Source organism: Delphinapterus leucas, chromosome 6 (assembly GCF_059928025.1).
Source record: "Delphinapterus leucas isolate spDelLeu-1000000601 "Yukka" chromosome 6, BTC_Dleu_Yukka2, whole genome shotgun sequence".
NCBI lineage: Eukaryota > Metazoa > Chordata > Mammalia > Artiodactyla > Monodontidae > Delphinapterus > Delphinapterus leucas.
The window spans coordinates 73998578-74021706 of NC_143134.1; the positions used below are offsets into that span (position 1 = coordinate 73998578).

The 23129-nt window shown below is 42.3% G+C and overlaps 1 protein-coding gene across 3 annotated transcripts in view; it reads right to left on the minus strand.

Annotated features, from left to right (window-relative positions):
• DOCK8 (dedicator of cytokinesis 8) overlaps positions 1–20565 on the minus strand; it is a 224196-nt gene extending 203631 nt beyond the window's left edge. Inside the window, exon 1 of one of the 3 annotated variants that reach the window (XM_089913260.1) lies at positions 20214–20551. In XM_089913260.1, coding sequence (XP_089769386.1) covers positions 20214–20266 — 53 coding nt within the window. In that variant the 5' untranslated portion in view covers positions 20267–20551. Of the gene's footprint in view, positions 1–20213 lie in introns of all 3 variants that reach the window. The other 2 variants (XM_022573565.3, XM_089913262.1) reach the window with 2 other exon arrangements.
• Positions 20566–23129: the final 2564 nt, after the last annotated feature.

Sequence of the window (23129 nt, forward strand, 5' to 3'; positions counted from 1 at the left end):
ATTACCCATGCTGTTAGCTGAAGATGGCCTACTACGCTGTACACAGCAGGCTGAGTGAGGCCTTAGGGGCCTAGGACCTGAAGTCAGCCATCAGCAAAGCAGCCTTAGAAGGTGGGTGACCTAGAATGATAATCTGATGTGGGCAAAACAAATGGTCAGCAGTCAGAAAACCCAGGTGTCTTATGACTTGGATCCAGAGGTCTGCCCTGCCCCTGGACAGCCCTTCCATCAGCTCCCTTGGAGGGATGCACCTGCCCCCAAGAACTCAGTGAGGCAGCAGCCAGCCATCTTCAAAATTCACTGGCCCACCTGTCATAAGTGACCATAGATGGACTGGGAAGAAAACACGAGTAGGGCCTTCAGGGGCTATGGTGGGGAAGCACCTCCAATAATTTTGAACTTCAAACCTCCACAGCTAGTAGCTAACATTAGACTTGAGAGGAGTGATGGAATTCTGTGGAGGAACCCTGAAGACCTGGGAACGGCTGGCCACATAAATTAGTTTATTAATTCTTTAATAAATATTTATTAAACATCTACTATATGCTAGGAGTTATGCTAAGCTCTAAACGTTGGAAAGTTAGCAAAACCTACCCTTCTGAAGCCTCCAGTCTACTAGGGGCAGGTGGGGCGGCAGGGGCACAAAATAAACAATCATACAAATTTAGGATTACAAATGCTAGAAAGAAGAGAGTGTTCTGTGTGTATGAAAGGGGGAGATTGTGATGTACCGTGTATTTCTTTTTTTTTTTTTTTTTTTGGTGGTACGCGGGCCTCTCAGTGTTGTGGCCTCTCCTGCTGCGGAGCACAGGCTCCGGACGCGCAGGCTCAGCGGCCATGGCTCACGGGCCCAGCCGCTCCGCGGCACGTGGGATCTTCCCGGACCAGGGCACGAACCCGTGTCCCCTGCGTCGGCAGGCGGACTCTCAACCACTGGGCCACCAGGGAAGCCCCCGTGTATTTCTATCTGTGGACGGTGATGAAAAAACTTTGAAAGCTAACATTAAAGACCAAGTTAAGATTTTGGAGTAGTAGGTACCACAGATCATCTTTGAGGATGGATGATGGAGTTGTGGAGAGAAAGGAGGGCTGTGGACCAAGCAGTCCCTTTCACTGACATACTCTTCCAGAGGGTAAGATGGAAAATACTTTTGCTGTCAGAGTCGTCTAGATTTGGGCAATGAGATAAATGAAATAACTCCATCCCCCTCCCCTGCTCCCTCCACACACCCCATTTCATCTGGAGCCACTTGAGGCCTCCGGGGAAGGGTGGGGAAGAAAGAAAAACAGCTCTGCAGTTGGGAACACAGCTGTTGTTCAAACTAGGGCACCCTGAGAATCTTGACATTAAACAAAGCACACATCAACTAGTAAATATTGAATTGTCAGGGGATCAATCATATCTTTCTTCTTTGTATCTGAAATTTGAATTTCACTGGTAGTAGAGACTAGAACCCAAGTCTGATCCCCAGGGTGGTATCTCTCTCTCCACACTATGACATTTTCCCAGAGAATGAACACAGCAGTTGACTCTCCATCTGTCGGTGTGGTGCAGTTCATACGTCAGCAGCACTCGGGGATGGGAATGGGCACTGGTTTGAAGGGGCCAGATGTGAATGGAGCTGTGTTTGTTACACCGAAACATAAAGAGGTCTCCCCACACCTCCCAACACCCCAAACATTCTCTCCTCCATCTAAAAGTCAAGTTTCATCCATTATACCACTGAGCTAATTAAGCCCCTGAGTCTGGGCAGTGCTTTTAGTGGATTGTTTCTAGTTGTTTTTTTTGTTTGTTTTTTTTTTTTTGCGGTACGCGGGCCTCTCACTGTTGTGGCGTCTCCCGTTGCGGAGCACAGGCTCTGGACGCGCAGGCTCAGCGGCCATGGCTCACGGGCCCAGCCGCTCCACGGCACGTGGGATCTTCCCGGACCGGGGTATGAACCCGTGTCCCCTGCATCGGCAGGTGGACTCTCAACCACTGCGCCACCAGGGAAGCCCTGTTTCTAGTTTTGATAACATGGAGAAGGAAAAAACAAAAAAGACTCTTCAGTTTGAAAATGCACCTTTGTTCATAGCTAATTTCAGAGAAAAAAAATCAAGTCTGTTTTGGTCCACTCTAATGGAAAGATAGAAAAAGGTCCATAAAATCGTATTCAAGTTGTGATGAAGAGACACCAGCACAGGATTTTCAGATGCTGTAAGGCTACCTCTAGTTGTGTTTGGAGTGGACACAGTCCATCTCTCTTGGAAGTTAATCCTCTGACTCGTCTGAGGCGAAACGAAACACATTATGGCATATGGAAAAAACAATCTTGACAAATTCCATGGCAAGGTCACGATGAAAACTTATTTCAGCAAGAAAGTTGGCTTGCTGGCAGCAATGCTTGGCAGTAACAAGAAGCAAGCAGTGAAGAACATGGGTTTGGTCTCAGCTAGACCTGTGTTTCCACCACAGCTTTACTATTTATATCCTTGGGAAAACTGTATAACCTCACAGCCTCAGTTTCCAAATCTACATCCTTGGGATAATAAGAACACCCTGAACCTTTTAGGCTGTTATGAGAATTATACAAGGTAACACATGTGAAGGACATGGTAGAAGTGCTCAAAAAATGCAAGAATTCATTTTTAAAAATAATAGTCATTGATCATATTGTGTCTATCTCTTTCCTTCTGATGTGACAAGAAATATACCACTGATTTCTCAGTTTCTCATTGACAGTCTTCCTCTGTCAGTGAAGACAAATTATACAGTTGATCTGTCTACTTCTCAGTAAAACAGAATTTTGCAAAAGTCATAGTTAAGTTGCTGTCATTTGTTATTGGCTTGGGTCCCAAATTTCTTCTCAAGGACAGTCTGGGACCTGGCATTCATCTTTTTGAGTGGATCTAGTGGGGGAAGCATTTATAAACAAACAAAGTCATGTTAGCTCTGAAAGGGATTTTAGAAATCATCTATTATAACTCCATCTTGAAGAAACTGAGACCCAGAAAGTTGAAATGTATGAATTCTTCTAAGGCTGTGCGGGGTGTGTGTAGCAGCCCAGGACAGCTGTGTTCAGGCAAAAGAAAACCTGAATCATCAGGACTACTTGATATGAAGGCTCAGGCTGCCTTTCTCTGCAGAGGAGCAGCTGCTATTTAAGTTTGCTCAGAAAACAAAACAAAACAATTTTTTTTAAATGTTAAAAAAATTTTTTTAAACTGCAGAGGAGCAGTTGCTATTTAACTTTGCTCAGAAAACAAAACAATTCCTTTAATATGGAATAAATAATTTGCTTATTTCTTAATCGCAAATGAGAATTCAACTATTTATACCAAATCACTTTCCTTTTCCAAAGGAGAAGAGGAAAGAGAAATTAACATTTATCAAACAACTCTATGGTAATTTCTGCAGAGTCTCATTTAATTCTCATAACAACCCTATAGGATAGTACATTATCTTTATTTGTAACAGATAAAGAAGTTGAGGCCCAGAGAAGTTAAGTAGCTTGCTCACACTAGTTAGGAAGTGGTAAAATGGGCATTTAGAGGCTGGTGTGACTCAAATATTCAGGTTCGTTTCAAAATGACTTAGTGTCTTCTTAAACCCTCACCTTGTGTTATTCTTCTTAACAGCAATTAACACCACCTGACGTTATATTATGTATTGATCTGAGCATTTATTATGTTTCCACCATGAGAACCTAACTTCTATGAGGGTAGGGTCTTTCAACAGCCCCAAAGTCTAAAATAGAGTCTGGCACATAGTAAGTGCTCAAGAAATATTTTTCATATGAATGGATGGATGAATGGATGAATTAGTTATTAATGACTTAATAAGGGGACACAATAGAAAATTAAATAGATAAATGTAAATAGTACATAACTCTGGCAATAAGAAAGAATTTGTACGTAATAAATTAATAGTTTTTCTAGGTGAACTTACACTTCTATATAACTTTACTCTCTTTGAGAAAATATACATTTAACTGCCTTAAAAGGGATAGTTTATAGATTCCTGGTTATAGCTGGAAATGTTGGTATTTATTATGAGGAGAGCCTCAAATAGGACTAAGATTATCCAGAAAAGCATTTATTTTTAAAAACTGAGGCCACAGGGAAACCTAATGAATTAATAGTATTTGTCCAAATCAGATTTACCTGCAGGTTCACTGACTCAACCATAATAATGGCTTCAGTTCAATCTTTCGAGGTTGATTTTTTTTAATGTCATCTATAAAAGACTGACCTTACCAGTTATACTTATTTGAAAACAAACCATCTTTCAATAACTTTCCCCACGAATTAAGGCAAAGTTCAGGGATGCTATGTTTTTCAAATATTTTTAAACTTCATTTTAAAGACAGATGTCACACAAAACCTTCCAGAAGGACAACAATATAATGGGAAATATTTCTCTCTCTCTCTCTCTCTCTCTCTATATATATATATATATAAATATATATATAAACGGATACCTGTGAGTCTGTGATTTGATTGCTAGCATTTATCCTGAGGAATAATTACAGTTGTAAGTAAATTTGAATGCATAAATTTATTTATTGAAGTGCTGTTTCTAGTGGTGAATAACTGGAAATAAATGTAGATCAAAAGAGAATTAGTTAAATAAATTATGAACTAGCCTCACAATGGAATATTATGCATTCATTTAGAAGTGTAATGCAAAAATATTTAGTGACATGAAAAGTTGTTCATTATATATTTTTAAATAAAAAAGCAATATATAAGCATGCTTCCAACTCCGTAAAAAAGATGCATGTATTTGTGTGTATCTGAAAACTATATATATCAAGCTATTAAAAGTGATTAACTTTAGATTAAAAAACTAGAAATAATTTTCATTTAAGAATTGTTTGTGGGACTTCCCTGGTGGCGCAGTGGTTAAGAATCCGCCTGCCAATGCAGGGGACACGGGTTCAAGCCCTGGTCCAGGAATATCCCACATGCCACGGAGCAACTAAGCCCGTGCGCTACAACTGCTGAGCCTGCGCTCTAGAGCCCGCGAGCCACAACTACTGAGCCCACGAGCCCCAACTACTGAGCCTGCCCTCTACAGCCTGAGAGCCACAAATACTGAGCCCGTGCACCTAGAGCCCGTGCTCCGCAACAAGAGAAGCCACTGCAATGAGAAGTCCACGCACCGCAGCGAACAGTAGCCCCCTGCTCACCGCAGCTAGAAAAAGCCCGCGCGCAGCAACGAAGACCCAATGCAGCCAAAAAATAAATTAATTAAAAAAAAAAAAGAATTGTTTGCTATGTGCACTTCTGCTTTTTCCATAATTCACAAATATAGCTTTTGTAATAAAAAGCCATTTTTCATTTTAGGAAAGGATAGGAAGCATGTCTGTAGGTCTCCAGTCTCTAACTGCCGTTGCTACTCTTCAGGATGAATCACTTCTCCTCAATGGTTCTGATTTTTCAACATTTTATTTCTTTCCCATCTCTCATATAAACATTCCTGGTGATCACATGACATGCTTTACCTAAGTGACTCTACCAAATTCCCTCTATAGTCTTATACAACTTCCAAGATTTTCTATAAAGAGTTACTTTTTGGGGAAAAAGTACATGTAAATGAGTTGAACCCTTACTTTATGTTGTTGTGGCTGTTTTTAACATTTCTCCATCTCTCGTTTCCAGTGTATTTTACTTCGTCCATATGTGTTTTATTTTGCTTTTCTGAGGCCCTGTGTGACCAAGTGTGAGACCCTGTGCCAGGCGTATGACATATGTCACCTCATCGACTGATCACAGAAACACGACACCTATTCCCATTTTACAGATGTTTTATTAAAATGCGCGCAGTGCTCTCTGATTTATGTGGCATTTTCACAGATACTATTTCATTTGACCCTGTTGATGTTGGTATTATTAATATTTCTGTCTTACAGATGAGAAAACTAAGACTCGGGGAAGTTAAAGAACTTCTGAAAAATGCTCCTGTTGGGAATCAGTGGGGTTGGGACAGGAATCTGACTTGTTTGCCTCCTCCTATCCTGACTCAGGTTTAACCCGTTTTCTCTCTGCGGTGAGAGCTCTGTGGGTTGTTGTTTATTATTATTATCACTACAACTGTTAACATGAATAAGGAAGACTGATTTCACAGATTATTAAAACGATTAAAAGGCAAAAAAAACAAGAGAATTCAACCAACCCAAAGGGAACCAGTCACGAAAAGTAAAGTGACTCAGCTTTTCATCAAAGCTCTTCTGTCACAGAGAAGAGATTGGACTATGACCTTGTTACTCCTCAGTGGGAATGCAAAGTTTTAGGATGCTTCTTTCTCTGACATCCGAAACATCTTATTTCCTGTCAAGTGAAATATTAATTCTAAGTTAATCACTCAAAAGCTTTAAAAATATCTTCATCTTGTGGTTTTTCCTAAAGTGTGTTAAAACTGATTGTTCTCAGGAAAAAAAAAATGGCTGAGCAACTTGGCTCCTTGTCAATCTGCAGAGTTTCCAATAAGTGTACAGCTGTACATAGCACTTCTGGTGTCCTTGACTGCAATTAGATTTAAAATATTTTTTTTAACTATCAGTCACCTGCCTTAAAATGATAATTATGCCTTGTATTCTTATTATCTCCTCCTAGAATCTCAGGTGCTTTCAGCATTTGCTTAAATGGCTTTTATCTATCCACCAAACACACAGCAAACCAGGCCTACACATACATTTATTGATATTTTGTCAATGGCTCCTCCTTTGTGATTGGGACCCTGTAGCAGAGATGGCTAGTTGACCCCCAAAGATTCATGCTCCCCTTTTGCAGTGAAGATTTGTTGCTGGAAAGTAGCTGCTGGACAAGAACTCTCTTCCCCAGCCTTCCTTGCACATCAATGGATTTGTAAGTAGTCCTTATCAATGGGATGTGAGTGGAAGTGATGTGTACCACTTTTGAGTTGAGGTATTTAAGAACTGGAGGCACAATCTTTCACTCTCTTTTCCTCCTGGCCAACAGCTGAATGTTATCAGAAAAACCTGAAAGTTTTTCTGATGGCAGAGCCATAAGGTGGAAGCAGCCTGGGTTCCTGAGACACTGCTTGGAGGAGAGCCACCTGACCCACATCAGACTGTAACATGAATATGAAATAAGATTTTGTTGGGTTAATCCACTGAGATCTTGGGATTATTTGTTACAACAGCTAATTTAATACTAGACCTATAAGCCTGGATATCCCTCCTCATTAGGCCAGGGTCCTGGAATTAGATGAGCCTGAATCTGCTATAAATATTAACGGGATGGAAGCACCATGTTGCCACAATGGAAGTTCTGTCACTAATTTGTCCCCAGAGCAACTGTTGGGAGCAATGGCAAAGACCATTAAGTTGCCCATCAATAGACATTATCCCCTTCCTTCTAACTCAACCCCAGTTTTGTTGGAGGTGGCAATGTGCCTGGCTAATAAAAACTACATTTGCCAACCTCTCTTATAGGTAGAGTAACAGATCTGATCAATGAGGGATATAGCAAATGTCACTGTGGGAGTTTCTGGGAAAGTTCCTGAAAAGAGAGCAAAGTTAGCTGACATGCCTCTTTGGCCTTTCCTCTTCTTTCTGTCTTCAATATTCTTTCAATGCGTATAATTTCAAGAGCCATCTTCTGACCATGAGGATGAGAGCTACACACTAAAGATGGTGGAACACAAAGACACAAGGAGCCTGGGTCTCCAGTGGTATTTTGGACTATCACACCAGCCTAGACTGCCAACCACTGGAATTCTTCCTACTCAAGAAAAATAAGTAAACCCCTGATTTATTTAAGCCACTCTTTAGTAGGATTGTCTGTTCCTTGCAGCAGCTAAAAGCAATCCTAACTCATAAAAGGGAGAACCTTCTAAGAAAGACCACAGCACATACCTTCCTAACAGGTTGATCTCTCTGCTTCTCTGCACCATTCTTTTCTTCTACTCTCATTAATTCTTCCCAGCCCAGAACATACACTGAACCAGAGCAGCCACTGAATTTCTAAGCCCATTTGGTAACTCTTGAGGATAAAGAGCTCACTGGCCCTTTTCCTAGTCATTTAATTTAGTCTCAAATCCTGCTCCTTTGAATGACACATAGCAATTTTCAAGCACCTTCCTTCTCCGATATCCTCAAACTGCTGCTTCATCTCTGGACTAGAGAGCTCTGCAATCTGGGCTCCATCAACGTCATTATGGGATTTAAGAGAAACCCAAGAAGTTATTGTTTATTCACTTGCCTCCAGGCAGGACTGTGATTAGCTCTTGCGGATATATAGCTGTCTTCCATGGGCCAAAAAAGTCTCTCACAAAGCATGACTCATTGGTAACTTTGAAGGAGTTGATTTAATCTGTTCTCAGTTTCTCTGCCAGTGAAATGGGTATTGTGATCTGAACAGAGAATGACAAGACCTTTGGCTTAAATATGTGTAATTTGAAATGGGATATGATCAGTTTTTTTGCTGGGGGCTGTAATAGATTAAAATGGACAAATATTTTGCAGCTCCTCCCATCAAGAGACTTAGTCTACTTCCCTATCCCTTGAAGCTGAGTTGCCTTGTGACTTGCTTTGACCAAGGAATGTGGTGTAAGTAATGTTGTAGGAGCTCTAGACTAAGCCTCAAGGAGCCTTGCAGCTTCCATTTTCATCCTCTTAGAATGTCCTCTCTGCCATGTAAGGAATATGGAGCTGACTTCTGCAGGAAAAGAGACCATGTGCAGAGAGACAGCCAGCCCCCCAGGGCCCTGGACTTGTGATTAAGGCCATCTTAGATGCTCCAGCTTCAGTCCAGCCACCAGGGAATTGCAGCCACGTGATGCCCACAGCAGGACCAGCAGAACCAAACTGCTGAGCCCAACCCAAACTGCCAACCCACAGAATCGTGAGAAACACTGAACTGCTGTTGCTTTAAGTGAATAAACTTTAAGGTACTCTATTAGTTTCCTAGGGATGCCATAACAAATTGTCATGAGCCTGGTGGCCTAAAACAACAGAAATTTATTCTCACGCTGTTCTGGAAGCCAGAGGTCCAAAATCAAGGTGTCAGCAGGACCTGCTCCCTCTAAAGGCTCTAGGGAAGAATCTTTCCTTGCCTCTTCTAGCTTCTGGTGGTTGCTGGCAGACCTTTGTGTTCCTTGGCTTGTGGTGACATAACTGCATTCTCTGCCTGTCTTCACATGGCCTCCTCTCTGTGTGGCTCTGTGTCTCTTCTCATAAGGACACCAGTGATTGGATTTAGGGTCCACCCTAATCCAGTGTGACCTCATCTTAACTTGATTACATTTGCAAAAACCTTATTTACAAAATAAGATGACGTTCACAAAGACTTAGGAATCTTTTCTAGGGGACACAACTCAACGCACAACATGTGGTTTGTTTAACATGTAGCTAATATTGGTACTCTTTCCTATCATTTTTGTACTTCAAACGTATGAAGATAAATGTAAAGAAAATAAAACAGAAAGGATAACCATGTTCTTAAGGATAATATATGACAGTGCCACTGAGTTTCAAAATCTCCCAGGAAGAAAATATCTAAGTTGACTATCTTAATTACTGTTAGTGCCAAGCAAAATTTATGACATATTAGACAGTATCGGGTATTTTAAATATCTTTAGTCACATGTAAGACTTATTTTATGGGGGAAAAAAAACCCAACTGCGTGCTTTCTCTCTGAGATGAAAGAATCCTCTGTTAGCATCACGTGTGATATTTGTGTGAAAGTCAAAGCCTTGTTAGAGCCTCTGGTTACCGCTGCCCCACTTCTCCTCTGCTTGATCCAAACTTTTGAAAGGAGTGGTCTCTACCAACTTCCTCCATTTCCTCTGCATTGACTCCCTTCATAACCTGTGAAATCTGACTTCCTTCCCCACAGCTCCACTAAAACTGCTGTCTCAGAGGTTCACACTGATCACCATCGAGTCAAATCGGATGCCTCTTTCTTTGTCCTCATAATTTTGCATCTGACCTGTTTAACTGCCCTGTTACCTCCCTTTTCTGATACCACCCCAGTCTGCCACATCTTAGTCAAATTCTTCCTCCTCTCCGTATAGCTCTTCTCTTGCACCAACTAGCAGTGACTCTCTAGGCCCATTCCTTTTATCTTCCCAGGCTACATCCCTACTTAGAAAATGTGTCCATTCTTCATTCCCAGCCCCATCTTATGGATGACTTCCTAATCAATATTTTCCATCCTGACCTATCATTTAAGCCGCAAGCTTGTATCTCAAACTGCCCACTAGAAATGTTGTATATTTTATGCTCATCTGTACTAGTCAGGGTAGGTTTGGTTTTGCTGTGATAACAAATAATCCAAAAATCTTAGTGGCTTATAAAAACAAAGACTTCCAGAGAGCAATTGTGGCTCTGCTCTGTCTCTACTCTAGGACACAGGTTGACAGATCAGCCTCTGTCTGGAACATTGCTGGTTGTATAGAATAGGAAGCAATGATATGACAAAGGGCAGGCCAGCTCTGAAAGCCCACCTCAAAGTGACCACATCACTTTCAACAAGGTGAAAAGTAAATTCCTCTGACAGGGAGGGAGAGCAAATATGTGGAAATGTGAAATCTACTATATTCTCTTAAACAAAACTCTACAAGAGAAGTACAAAATCATCCTCCTTAAACCAACTCAAGGTCGTCCTAATTTTCATAATTTCTCATTGGCATCCTCTTTATCCAATTTCCCCAGGAGGGAAATCTTTGTGTTACCTCTTTTATAAACTTTAGTTTTCCCACTTACAAAAACACTCTTTGAAGAAAACTTGTCAAATATACATCCACACACGTCACATACAAGGAAACAAAAAATCACCAATAATCCTAACACCCAGGTATTATCCAACACTTATCACATGTTAGCACATGTCCCTCTGCTCACCTCCCTATCACATGTATCAATCTATTTAATCTCTGTAGGGAGACACACACATATTTACTTTTCCATAAAAATGATACCATACTATACAAATAGCTTTGTGGCTGTTAGAAAACTTACCAAGATTACTCTAATAGTTTCTTTCTCCCCATTATTTTAAAATATCCTCTATGTGGTAATGATGTGCAAATTTAAATATCCAGCTTTGACCTCTCCCCTGAGCCCCAGATTCCCGAATAAAACTACGTAGTAGGTAATTCCAGGGCTTCCCTGGTGGCGCAGTGGTTGAGAGTCCGCCTGCCGATGCAGGGGACACGGGTTCGTGCCCCGGTCCGGGAAGATCCCACATGCCGCGGAGCGGCTGCGCCCGTGAGCCATGGCCGCAGAGTCTGCGTATCCGGAGCCTGTGCTCCGCAACGGGGGAAGCCACAGCAGTGAGAGGCCCGCGTACCGCAAAAAGACAAAACTGTGTAATAGGTAATTCCAGTTGAATTTCTAATATGCATCTTAGTATGTCCCCAATTAAACTCCTGATTCAGCCTGAAAGCCTATTCTTCATCCAGCCTTTTTTATCTGTTAAAAGCATCAACATCCACACATAACTCTAACCTGAGAGGCATTTTGATTCCTCTTTTTCTCTCATTGTCCTCCATGCCACATCTAATCCATCAACCCAATTTCCAAAATATGTCTCAGAGCTGACGGCTTCTCTCCCTCTATTCTCGGCTCTCCAGTCCTGCCACCGTCACCTTTCCCCTGGACCCTGTACTACCTCTCACCTGGCCTTGCTTCTGCTCTTTTCTTCTCCATAGCGGAGCCAGAGTGATCTTCTAAACCCAGAGGTCAATCACATCGTGCCTCTGCTCTCAAAACCTTCCCATTGCACTTGGAATAACATTTGAACATTTTCCTCGGCTTCTAAGGACTTTTTTTTTTGCGGTACGCGGGCCTCTCACTGTTGTGGCCTCTCCCGTTGCGGAGCAACAGGCTCCGGACGCGCAGGCTCAGCGGCCATGGCTCACGGGCACAGCTGCTCCGCGGCATGTGGGATCTTCCCGGACCGGGGCACGAACCCGCGTCCCCTGCATCGGCAGGCGGACTCTCAACCACTGCGCCACCAGGGAAGCCCTAAGGACTTTTTATGATTTCGTTTCTGCCTACTTTTCTCTTCATCTCTACCACTCCCCACCCCCAAGCCCCCTCACTCACTCTATCCAGACACACTGGCTCTCTTTTCTTCCAACACATCAGCCTTACTTTTGCCCTGGGTATGGCACTTGCTAACTAACTCCCCTGCCTGGTCCTGGCCGGAGCTCATCTCCTTAGGGATGCCTTCCTTGACCATTCCATCTTAAAGTATCCACACACCTGACATGGCCCTTTTTACATTCTCTAAATACATAGCACCATATCTTACCTGCTATTTCCTTTTCATTTCCTGGTTTATTTCTTTATTGTCTTCCCATTGGAAAAATGACTTCTTTCAGGACAAGAACCTTGTCTGCTTATTCACTGCTCTATCCTCACCTCTTAGAACACACACTGCCAGGCACATAGTTGACTACAATCAATATTCGTGAAATGAGCCAATGAATAAATATTTAGTTGTTTCTCAAGTCCAGCTGATTCCCCTTGAAGTATCTGTTGACGCAGACCCTTTGCTTTCCATGCTCATTACGCCAGCCTAATCCCAGACATCACCTCACATCGGAATGACTGCAGCTGCCTCCTTACCCGTCTCGTGGAGCCCCCTCCAACCCATTCTTCGCACTATACCAGTTTCATCTGTCAATCACCTCCCTGTCCTTCAGGCCTGGCTGAGGCCTCACCCCCTCACCCTCTAGGGCTGCTACTCCTTTCTTCCCCTCTGAGTTATGTCAACATTTCATTCCTGCCCTTAACCCTCACCTGGCCATGCAACCAAACACCATCTCTTGTGTTCACTTATGTGAATCTGCTCACTCCAGCTGAATTCTGGGGGCATAAACTTGTTGTTTGGGGGGTTTGGGTTTTTTTGTTTGTTTGTTTCTCATAATGCCTAGAGAGAATCATAGGCAATCAAAAAATTCATGTGAGTTGAATGAAATTATTGGGTAGAGAACAAGATACAGTAGGCAAATTGGAGACATATACACACTACTATATATAAAATAGATAACTAATAATAACCTATTGCAGAACATAGGGAACTCTACCCAATACTCTGTAATGGCCTATATGGGAAAAGAATCCAGAAAAGGGTGGATATATGTATACGTATAACTGATTCACTTTGCTGTACAGCAGAAACTAACACAACATTGTAAATCAACTATATTCCAATAAAGATTAATTTTAAAAAATAGGCAAATTGGATACCCCTTCTAAAGGGATACTGTGAGAACAGGTAGTGATTTAGAATGAAAGAGTAAAATACCAGTAGGTAAAGCAAGCCAGAGGCAATCCTCTTCCCATAGAGAACAGATGGCCAGCATTGCCTTGAAACAACGTTTACGGTAAATAGCAGGTTAAAGTGCATTTTTAGTGGACTTTGAACCCACGTTTTTCTATGAGCAAAAGGGAAAGGGGATGGTCATTCTGGTGTAAATTACTGCATGAGGACAAAAAGCACCCCTAACCCTAACAACCCAGGGCCTCAGGGGGGTAACTTCTTGATGAGACCCCAAGTTCTCTTGAGTGTTCAGAGGACACAGCACAGAACTGACTACGGGGAACTCAAACAGCTCCAACAAAGAAGATGTCTGCTGTGTGCTGAGTATTGCCCTGTGTAGCAACAAGGCAAAGCAGAGATTTGGGGAAAAACATTTCTATCCATGGCCTTTCTTCCCAGTTTGTCTAATTTGAGGTATGGTACAATAGAGGAACTACATCTCCCTGATCAAACAGGGGAGAATCAGCCCAACCATTCAGTTTTACCGAGCCCCAAATATCCCCATAAGGATTTTACATTTGGTAGTGTATATATTGCACAACTATTTTAATCCCTAAAGAATGACTTCAGAGGTCATACAGGGATCTGGGAGAGAAGCCGAATAGGAAGAGGTAAGAGACATTGAAGAGAAGGGGTCAAGATTTCTAATACAGTCTTAAAAGAATGATAAAACCAGGCGGGGGTGTGAATGTGAGGAAATGAGAACTTGTAGGGCCACTGGCAGGAGTGTAAATAGGTATAACTTTTCTGGGAAGCAACTTGGCCATGTGTAGCAAAAGCTTGAAAAATGTTTCTTTCCTTTAAGCAAGCAATGCCACTTCTAGAAATTTTAAGGGAGTATTTGCACTAACACATAAAGATATATACTTAAAACTGTTCATCAAGCTCTGTACATTATTATAAAAATATCAGAAACTATCTTAAGGCCCAATCATAGAGAATTAATTCAATAAATCACTGTATATCTAATCAACACAATTTTATACAGCCTATGTAAATTATAATGTAGCTCTACATGGATGAACATGGAGAGTTCATATTTTTAAATTTAAAAAATACAGCATAAAACATGTGCAATGTGATCTCATTTTTCTAAAAGTGGAAAGATGTACATCCAAATATTAAGAGCTATAACTTATGGGTAACAGAAATTTTTGCTTGTTGTACTTTCCTACTTTTAATGATGAACATGGATGAAAGAACAGAATGTGGATGAAACACTGGTTCTGCCATTGCCATTTCTGCTTTTCTGATCCTGCATCTGATCTAAACACAGTGGGACATAACATAATGGTCTTATACCCTAGGCCAACTTTGCCAGTTTGTTTGATTTCAGTGCACCCTGCATACAGATGCCTTCCTATATACTTTCAGAGATATCATTCTGTTTTTATTCTGCGTACCCCCAAGTTGTCAATATAGCAAACTATACTACTAAAGTGCAAACTCTAGAAGCACAGGGACCACACTTAACCACAACTGCATAAACTCTGTTGTAACTTCCTAGAGCCTAGAGAAGCTTTATAGCTGCTGACTGGTAATAAATTAGACTGAACATTCTTGGGAAAAGGAATAGCACATTCCTATTGCTTTAGCCACTGATTATTGACCAAAACATGAATAAGCACCTGGTGTTTACCACTGAAAAGAACTAAGCACTCTTTTTTCTTAGCTTCCTCCAGCAAGAAGTCTGAGTAGTCACATCCCTGTCTGTTACAGAGGATGGAAGGTTGAGGTGTTTTTAACATCATCTCATTCCATCACTAGCTCTGTGTGGGGAGTGGAGATGTGAGACCTGGTCCCCTGAACTCTTCCTCTCTCCCTAGGTAACCACATGACATAATTATATTTTCTTTGCCATGCAGAAGTAAACACTGACTTTATATGTACATGTGAATTGTCAGAGCTCAAAGAACTCCAATTGAAAAGCTCACCCTGGCAGAAGGTTCTTTCTATTGTACTAGATGACTGAAGTTCAAGTGGAGCTTTTCCAAGAATCCAAAAATAAAATGATTCTGAATGTGAAAGACCAAATTTCTGAGTTCAATTGCCTGAAGCCTCTTCTCGTGGTTTTTGGTCTAGAACACGTCCGATGAATGAAGCAATTTCTGAAAGCAACCACATCCTGCTCTGCCATCACTACTGAAGAATAGCACTGTTTCACTGCAGACGTGCATTTAGACATATGAATACATATATTTTATGCTTGCATCATTTTTGCAGACAAAATTAGCAAACACGTCTCAGGAACAGCTCAGTGCCTTCTTCTTTTTCTGGTCTTTATGCCGAAAATTATTGGGATTGTTCTTTTTTTATTGAAGTATACTTGATTTACAATGTCATGTTATGATCTCATTACATTGTCAATGTCCATGTCACTTTGTACATTGGGGACGCGGGTTCGTGCCCTGGTCTGGGAAGATTCCACATGCCGCGCGGAGCGGCTGGGCCCATGAGCCATGGCCGCTGAGCCTGCGCGTCCGGAGCCTGTGCTCCGCAACGGGAGAGGCCACAACAGTGAGAGGCCCGCGTACCGCAAAAAAAAAAAAAACTGAGACAGTAGCATGGTGTATAGTGGTTTAGGGAGAGGATTCTGAAGCAAGGCTGCCTGCATTTGAATAACAGCTCTGGTCTTAGCTGTTTGTGACTTTGGACAATTTTCATAAGTCCTTAGTGCCCAGTTTTTCCATCTGTAAAATGGAGATAGTAATTGTTCCTACATCACAGGGGTGAATGAGTTATGATATGCATAGACCCATACCTGCCATACAGTAAGAATTATACAAGCATAAGTCATTATTATTTACCCCTTTCAATCCTTAATGTCCAGAGGATCATTAATATTTTTTCTACATTGTGCATTTTTCCTCTTTACCCAACGTCCTTACATTACTTTAATATTTGATCTAGTTCTATATCCTGTGTTTGAAAGAAACTAAGATTTTGTTTAACGAATTTTCAGAATAGTAATAATAATTTTTATAACACACGAAAGCCCTAAATGCTACTAAGAAAGAAAGGTAGTTGATAAGACTTGGCGCTCATACAAGGAATGTATTATGACACTTAATGCAGCAGTGCCTGAATTCCCCAATGCAAACATAATTATGAACTGCTTAATTCAGATGTAGTCTTTCCTTTGCGCACAGGAAGTTAGTGACAATTAAACTGAAACAAAGACAAATATCTAACACTTATAAGAAATTAAACTTTACTCTTCCAGCTTAGAAAAATTCAGTGGTAGATCTTTTCTCTTGTATCTCCCCAAGCTGTGGGTTCTAGAGAGATGTTCAACTGTAACACATCATACGATCACATCATACAATTACACTTGGTGCTCAAAATGCAACAACAAAAAAATCCTATGATGATTTCCAACACATGGAAATTTAGGTTTCATAAGAATATGAAAGAGCCAGGGCAATCATGGGGGAATGGGCACTGGTGGGCATTCCCAGGTTCCTCCTTCACTTTGGTCCTGCCCCTAGACTGGGCAATGCTGCTTGCAGGAAGCCAAAGAATTTGGGAACAATGAGGAACATTCTTTTCCTACTGTGAGGTAGTCTGCTCACTCTTTCTTTAGGCTGGTATGGGCAGAACTCAGCTTTTTACAAGTAAAATTTTTAATATATCAGATATGAGTATTTCCTTTATAGGGAGCACATGGATTTAACCCCACAAACATTTTTTAATGATAGTTTGTATCATTCAGGGTAGAAAGGTGAAAAATATGCTGAATGTATTGATGGCCATATTTGCAACATTGCCTTACTTTTTTAAGTTAATCTATTTTAAAAAAAGAAAAGTACATAGGCATGCAAGGGAAAATATTTTCTTTTCCAACTTTAAAACTGCAAAACATCACAGTTTGTTTACATGTTAAACACTGATCAGAACAATCTGCAATGCTGCTACTGAAAGGTTTTTTTTTTTAATTACTTACTTGCTTTTAAAGGAAATTCTTAAGAAATGTGGATCAAAATAGCACATGCCCAGTTAAGAACAGTCTTTGAAGCAGTTTGTAATCCCAGCTCTGCCTCTGATGTTTGCATGGCCTTGAACAAATTACATGGCCTGTGCAACTACATCTCCAAGCTTCATTTTCTTCTTCTGTATGAGACGTCAGGTGAGTCTCATAGGATTTTTGTAAAAATCTAACAATATAATCTGTTAAGCACATGATACAGTGTCTGGGACATACTAAATGATCAATAAATGGTGCATTTTAATATTATCTTAATACTAGGTATGCCCTTATTAATCCATTCCTTTGAACAATAATTTCTGCCAAGCTCCTCTGCATAACTCTCTACCCAGTACACAAAATGCTTCCAAAGGGAAAACAGAACCCCCTAAACAGGAATATCCAATCCTTATTTTTGCCTGAGGATTAGGGAACATTTTAAATTTTATTTAACTTGAGGGGGGCCTTTCTTGGTCAGATTGCATCATGCATTCTGTTCCACTGGGTGTGTCTGGCAACCTCAGCACAGAGATGGAAGACATATGAGCAAGAACTTCAACCCCAAGGGGGCTCCAACCTGCTACTGGCATCATTGTTCCCAGCCCATTGGTCCCTGCACAGGAAGCTCTCCAGCTTCAGCTTTCCTTCCTACCTTTCTTTCTCAGAATCTTCACGTTGGTGGCAATGGAGATGATGACGACAATGATGAAGCTGACAGTAATGTGGATGAAGCCAGCTAGCATTTATTTAACATTTATTCTGAGCCGGGCACTCTAAGCACTTTGTATATATTATTTCACTTTATCCTCTCAACAGTCATACAAGGTAGGTATTGATACGATGAATATCTCCATTCAACATATAAAAACTCAAAGTTTAGAGAGGTTAATTAGCATGCCCAGTGTCACACAGTTAGTCTGGTGCAGAGAGCCAATCGGTAAGCAGATGTGATTCCAGCCAGGGCCTTTATTCTTTTTTTTTTTTAGAATCTTTGTTTTTATTTCAGTTTTATCTTGTTTCGTTGGATTAATAGATTAGTATTTGTCATGGTTACACAGGTATTATTGGTTTTTTAAATTAATTTTTATTGGAGTATAGCTGCTTTACAATGTTGTGTTAGTTTCTACTGTACAGCAAAATGAATCGGCCATACATACACATATATCCCCCCGTTTTTGGACTTCCTTCCCATCCAGGTCACCACAGAGCACTAAGTAGAGTTCCCTGTGCTATACAGTATGTCCTCGTTCGTTATCTATTTTATACATAGTATCAACAGTGTATATGTGTCAATCCCAATCTCCCAATTCCTCCCACCCTCCCACTTACCCCTCGGTATCCATACATTTGTTCTCTGTGTGTCTCTATTTCTGCTTTGCAAATAGGATCATCCATACCATTTTAAGTAAGTCAGAAAGGGCCTTTATTCTGAAACCCCAGGCTACACCAACCCCACTGCTGCTTTCAAGACTGCCTTGCAGGGATCAATGCAGGTTCTACTGCTCTCCTCAGATTAATTCCACCCAACCCCAAGGCTCTAACATATTTCTGTCAGTCATACCACCTGACCTGAAATTCACAGAGACAGAAGAGCAGCAGCTATGACAAGTGGTACATCCATCAGGAACTTCAGTTTGATTTCCCTCAGCCCCCAAACGAACTGCCCCTCCTGCATGGCAACAGGCACGAAACCCGATGCAGAAAAAAATCCCCATAGGGAAATCCCTGATATACTTTATGCCTTTTGACTACTACCTTTCGGCCTCCAACATTAATACACAGTACACAATAATAATTAAACTCATTTTAAAGATGAAGAAATAGTAAGGTAAGAGAAGTGGTTTGCTCACAGCTACACAATAGGTGGAAATAAAAAGGCCAGTAAAGCTCAATATGCCCTCTGCAAGACCTTACCACCTTATTATTCCGGGCTTCTAATTCCCCGTGGCTGAAACCTCTTCACAGTCTAGCAGCACAAAAATGGACTGTGGAACTAGCCTTTCACAGGCTCAGCTAAAAGAAGACTAATCCTAGAGCAATGAGGGTAGTAAAATAATAAGTTGACCCTTCAGGATGAATTTCATATTATCTTTTAACCAGACAGTCTAGATTTCTCAGGGCACGACAAAAATGTCTCCAAACACTTCTCGGCAGTTTTCAGTGGAGAAAAAACTGCAGTTAAAGCACCTTTAGTGAGAGCAGTAGATGTGCTTGCATTTAGTTTGTGCAGTTTTGATTATGAATTGGATGGTGGGTTGGATCTATGTCCTTAGTTCTTTGCTGGAGTGCTAGAAATGTAAAAATGTCAGCCACAGGCCATTCCTTTTTGTTTATTTAAACGGAGAATTTAAAAAATCACTTTTTCCACTTCATGGCTCCTTTGGACCAGAGAATAAAAATAGCGATGTCAGTAGGAGCCAAACTTTTTTCTGGAAAAATAAAACGAGAGGGGAAAGCGTCCTCCTCAGAACAACCGAAATCTTGAAGCAGCTGCCTCAAAGCAAAACTCTCCTCATTTCAACCACTTCTTCTCTCGCCCCTTCTCGGAGCAGCCTCAAGGCAAGGCGCAGTTTATGAGAAACTCCGTGGCGTGCCCCAGCACTGCTAACCGGGCGTCCTTCCCACTACCCGGGCCCGGCCACCTGTCAACCCCGAGGGCGGCGCGGGCGAGGCGGGGCTGGGGACGTGGCTCCGGGAAGAGGCACTGGTGACAGGACTATCAGGGGGACTGGGATTCTCGGGGAGGAGCTGGCTGAGCCCAGCCCTCGAGCCATCCCGCGCTCAACGGCCCCACCGCAGCCGCCTCGAGGCCCCGGGCCCCCCGCCGTGTCTCGGGCGCCACCCCTCCCCGCGGACTCCCTGGGACTCTGGCGGCGGCAACCTCCACCCCCACCCCTTGGAGCTGCCCAGGCGCCGCACTCCACCAGCTGGGGCGGTGCGGCCGCGAGTCCGCCGCGGGGCGCCTCTTACCTGTTGATCTTGAGCGCGAACGCGCGGCGCTCTGCGCTCGGCAGCGTGGCCATGGCGCGCCGGCGGCTCTTCGGCCTCTAGGGTCTCGTGAGGCGCCCAGCGGGGGCCCGGTGCGCCGCAGGGCTGCAGCAGCACGTGCCGAGCGGGACGCGAGCCTCATCTGTCAGTCGCAGCTGGAAACTTCCGCATTTCCACCTTCAGCGCTGAAATCACCCCGGGGGAGGGCCCAACCTCAGAGCTGCGGCGGCCAGCCCTGCCACCCGGCGCCCGGCCCGGCGCGCAGGGAGCGAGCGGAGCGCGAGGAGGGTGTGGACCCACCGCGGAATTGCCCTCCGGATGCTCGGACCGCCGGCGCGCTTCTTCCCGGGGCCCTGACCTCAGGCAGAAAGGAGCTCGGGCGGATGACCCGGCGACCACTAAGCGAGGCCGGAAACTCCATCTGCCCGAAGCTGCGAGGCTGCCAAAGGCCTGTGGGCAAGAGCTGGGAACGCGCGCTTTCCGCCCGCCCCGCACAGCTGGCGCGAGGTCGGGAAACCAACCCTGGAATTCTTTGCGCCAGGCCTTGTTAAGTGTTCGCACCATGCCCTGGAGCAGGCAGCTTAAATTTAACAAGAAGAAGAAGAAAAAAAACGTTGGTGGAAACTTAAGGAGACATACCAACTTTCGCAAACGGTATGTCCGTCATCCTTATTGGGGTGACTTTAAATAAATACGAGTCCATGCAAGGAATAAACAGTTTTTTAAAACCTGGAGATAAATGCTTTTCTCTGGAGAAGCAGTGCACAGCACTTTCCTGTGATTCAAGCATATGCTGCAACCCTGTTTATTTCAGCTTCAGACCGAGAAGTGTATGAAGAAGTCCAGCCCCAAATTCAAGAAAAATATCAGTAAAGTCCCAGTGCTCACTGGAGTGGAAAAGTCTGTGTTTACCGACTTGCTCTAAGTTTTACTCTGCTAGAGCACTCCGTATGTAATGCCTCTGTTTGTCAACTGACCCTTAAAAAAAATACGAAATCGAGATACGTTTGGTTCAAAGCTGCACTACTGTCCAGTAGGTAGCCACTACCCACATGTGGCTATGGACCATTTGAAATTATAGTTAGTCTGAATTGAGATGTGCTGTGTAAAATTCGCACCGAACTTTGAACACAGTATACAGACTGCCTTTCTTTCTCTGGTTTCAGCTAGCTCATGTAGTTTAGTAATTCTTCAGAGCTGGTTAGGTAACTCTCCTCCCCCTCCCCACTTCAAATATCAATGGCTTTAAGCATAGTATAAGACACAGGTCATAAGTGAGACATTACATAGACTATGAAACGAGACCCAAAGAAAAGAAAACTTTTTGAAATGTGGAGTTTCTGACTTTCAAAATTCTCCCAGGTATGTTTACCACACTGGAATTTATAAGCAAAGATGTACATAGAAAAATACTAAGAGAACAATTCAATAATAACAATTCAATACCTCTTCAAACTGGGAACAAATAGATGATTTGTAGAAAATTGTTTTACAGTAGAATCTTCAGTCTACCGTGTACTAAGTCAGCCTTTCGGATGGGCTTCTCTTAGTTTCTGAATGATGGTGACATACACTTTCATACAGAGCAAAATATATTGTTGTCCACACAAACATAAATAAAATGTAATGAGAGTATCTCAAATTTTCAGAATTTGCAATTAAGGAAAACTTTTGTGTGTGGGGGGGAGAGGGGGAGGAATCTTAAAATCTCCCATCTTATGTTAGCTCATGCTGCATTCAACTCATTCACCTTAGCATTTGGTACGTAACTATGAAAGTAAAGCCAGCATCATTATCCTCCATCCCATCAATTCCTTAGTTAGAAATGATGGTTAGAAATGACTCCAGATTTCCTTAACAGCCTTTTGGTAATTCACCATGAGTGTGTTATCCACTAAATTAGGCAAATGCCTATTTTTAAATATTCTATCTGCTCTTGGGTACAGTCACAGATCTCTGGCAAACTTCAAAAATAGCTAAGTGCCTTGCTTCATTTCTCACTCCCTCCTATTTCCCTCTAGGGCTTCTTTCCTAATTGCCACTCTGTCCAAAGCCCACTCTGAAAGGCTTCCTTCTTTCCACACCATGTGACGTCTCTAGGCCTTCCTCTTTCTCTGCATCTTTGTGTCATTTGATTTTGTTTCTCACCTTTATAAAATTCCTCCCTTCTATGACAGACCTTATATCAATTATCCCAAATTCTCCTGTAGTTTTCTCCATATCTTCTTCTTACCTCCTCAGAAAGCCAATCTCTTTCTTTACATTGCATCTTACTTATTTTTTACAACAGACAAATAACACTTACCTTGTACCACGGCCTGTATCAAGCCCTTTTCAAATATTAATTAATTAATAACAGCCCTTAAGTAATAACATTATCCTCACTTTGCAGCTGGGGAAACCAAGGCTCAGAGAGGTTAAGTGACTGGCCCAAGATCACAGACTAGTACGGGGCATTTCCAACCCCCCAGATATTTCCACTTAAATATCTTCAAACTCCACAAACATAAAACCGAAACTCTCCATCTCCTCTACCCAGTTGTATAAGCTTGCTGTCCCTCCATAATCACTCATTTCTGTTGGTGGCACTATTTCCCACTTGCCAGTTAAAAGCTTTGGAATCATTTAATGGAGGGGAAAGCAGGAAATCTGGGTTCTGGCTTCAGGTTTTCACTAACTATGTGATCCTGAGCGAGTCACACCCTGTTTGGACCACAAAATTCTCAGCCATAGAATGACCCCATCTGCTCTGCTCTTTATAATGTGTCAGCTCTACTTCTTCCTCTTCTTTACCCTTCAGATCTAATCAGCTAACAAGGCCTGTCATTTATTCTATATAAACATCACTCCTTCGTAAATATCACTGTTCTTACTGCTTCCATTCTGACCCAGCCCTTA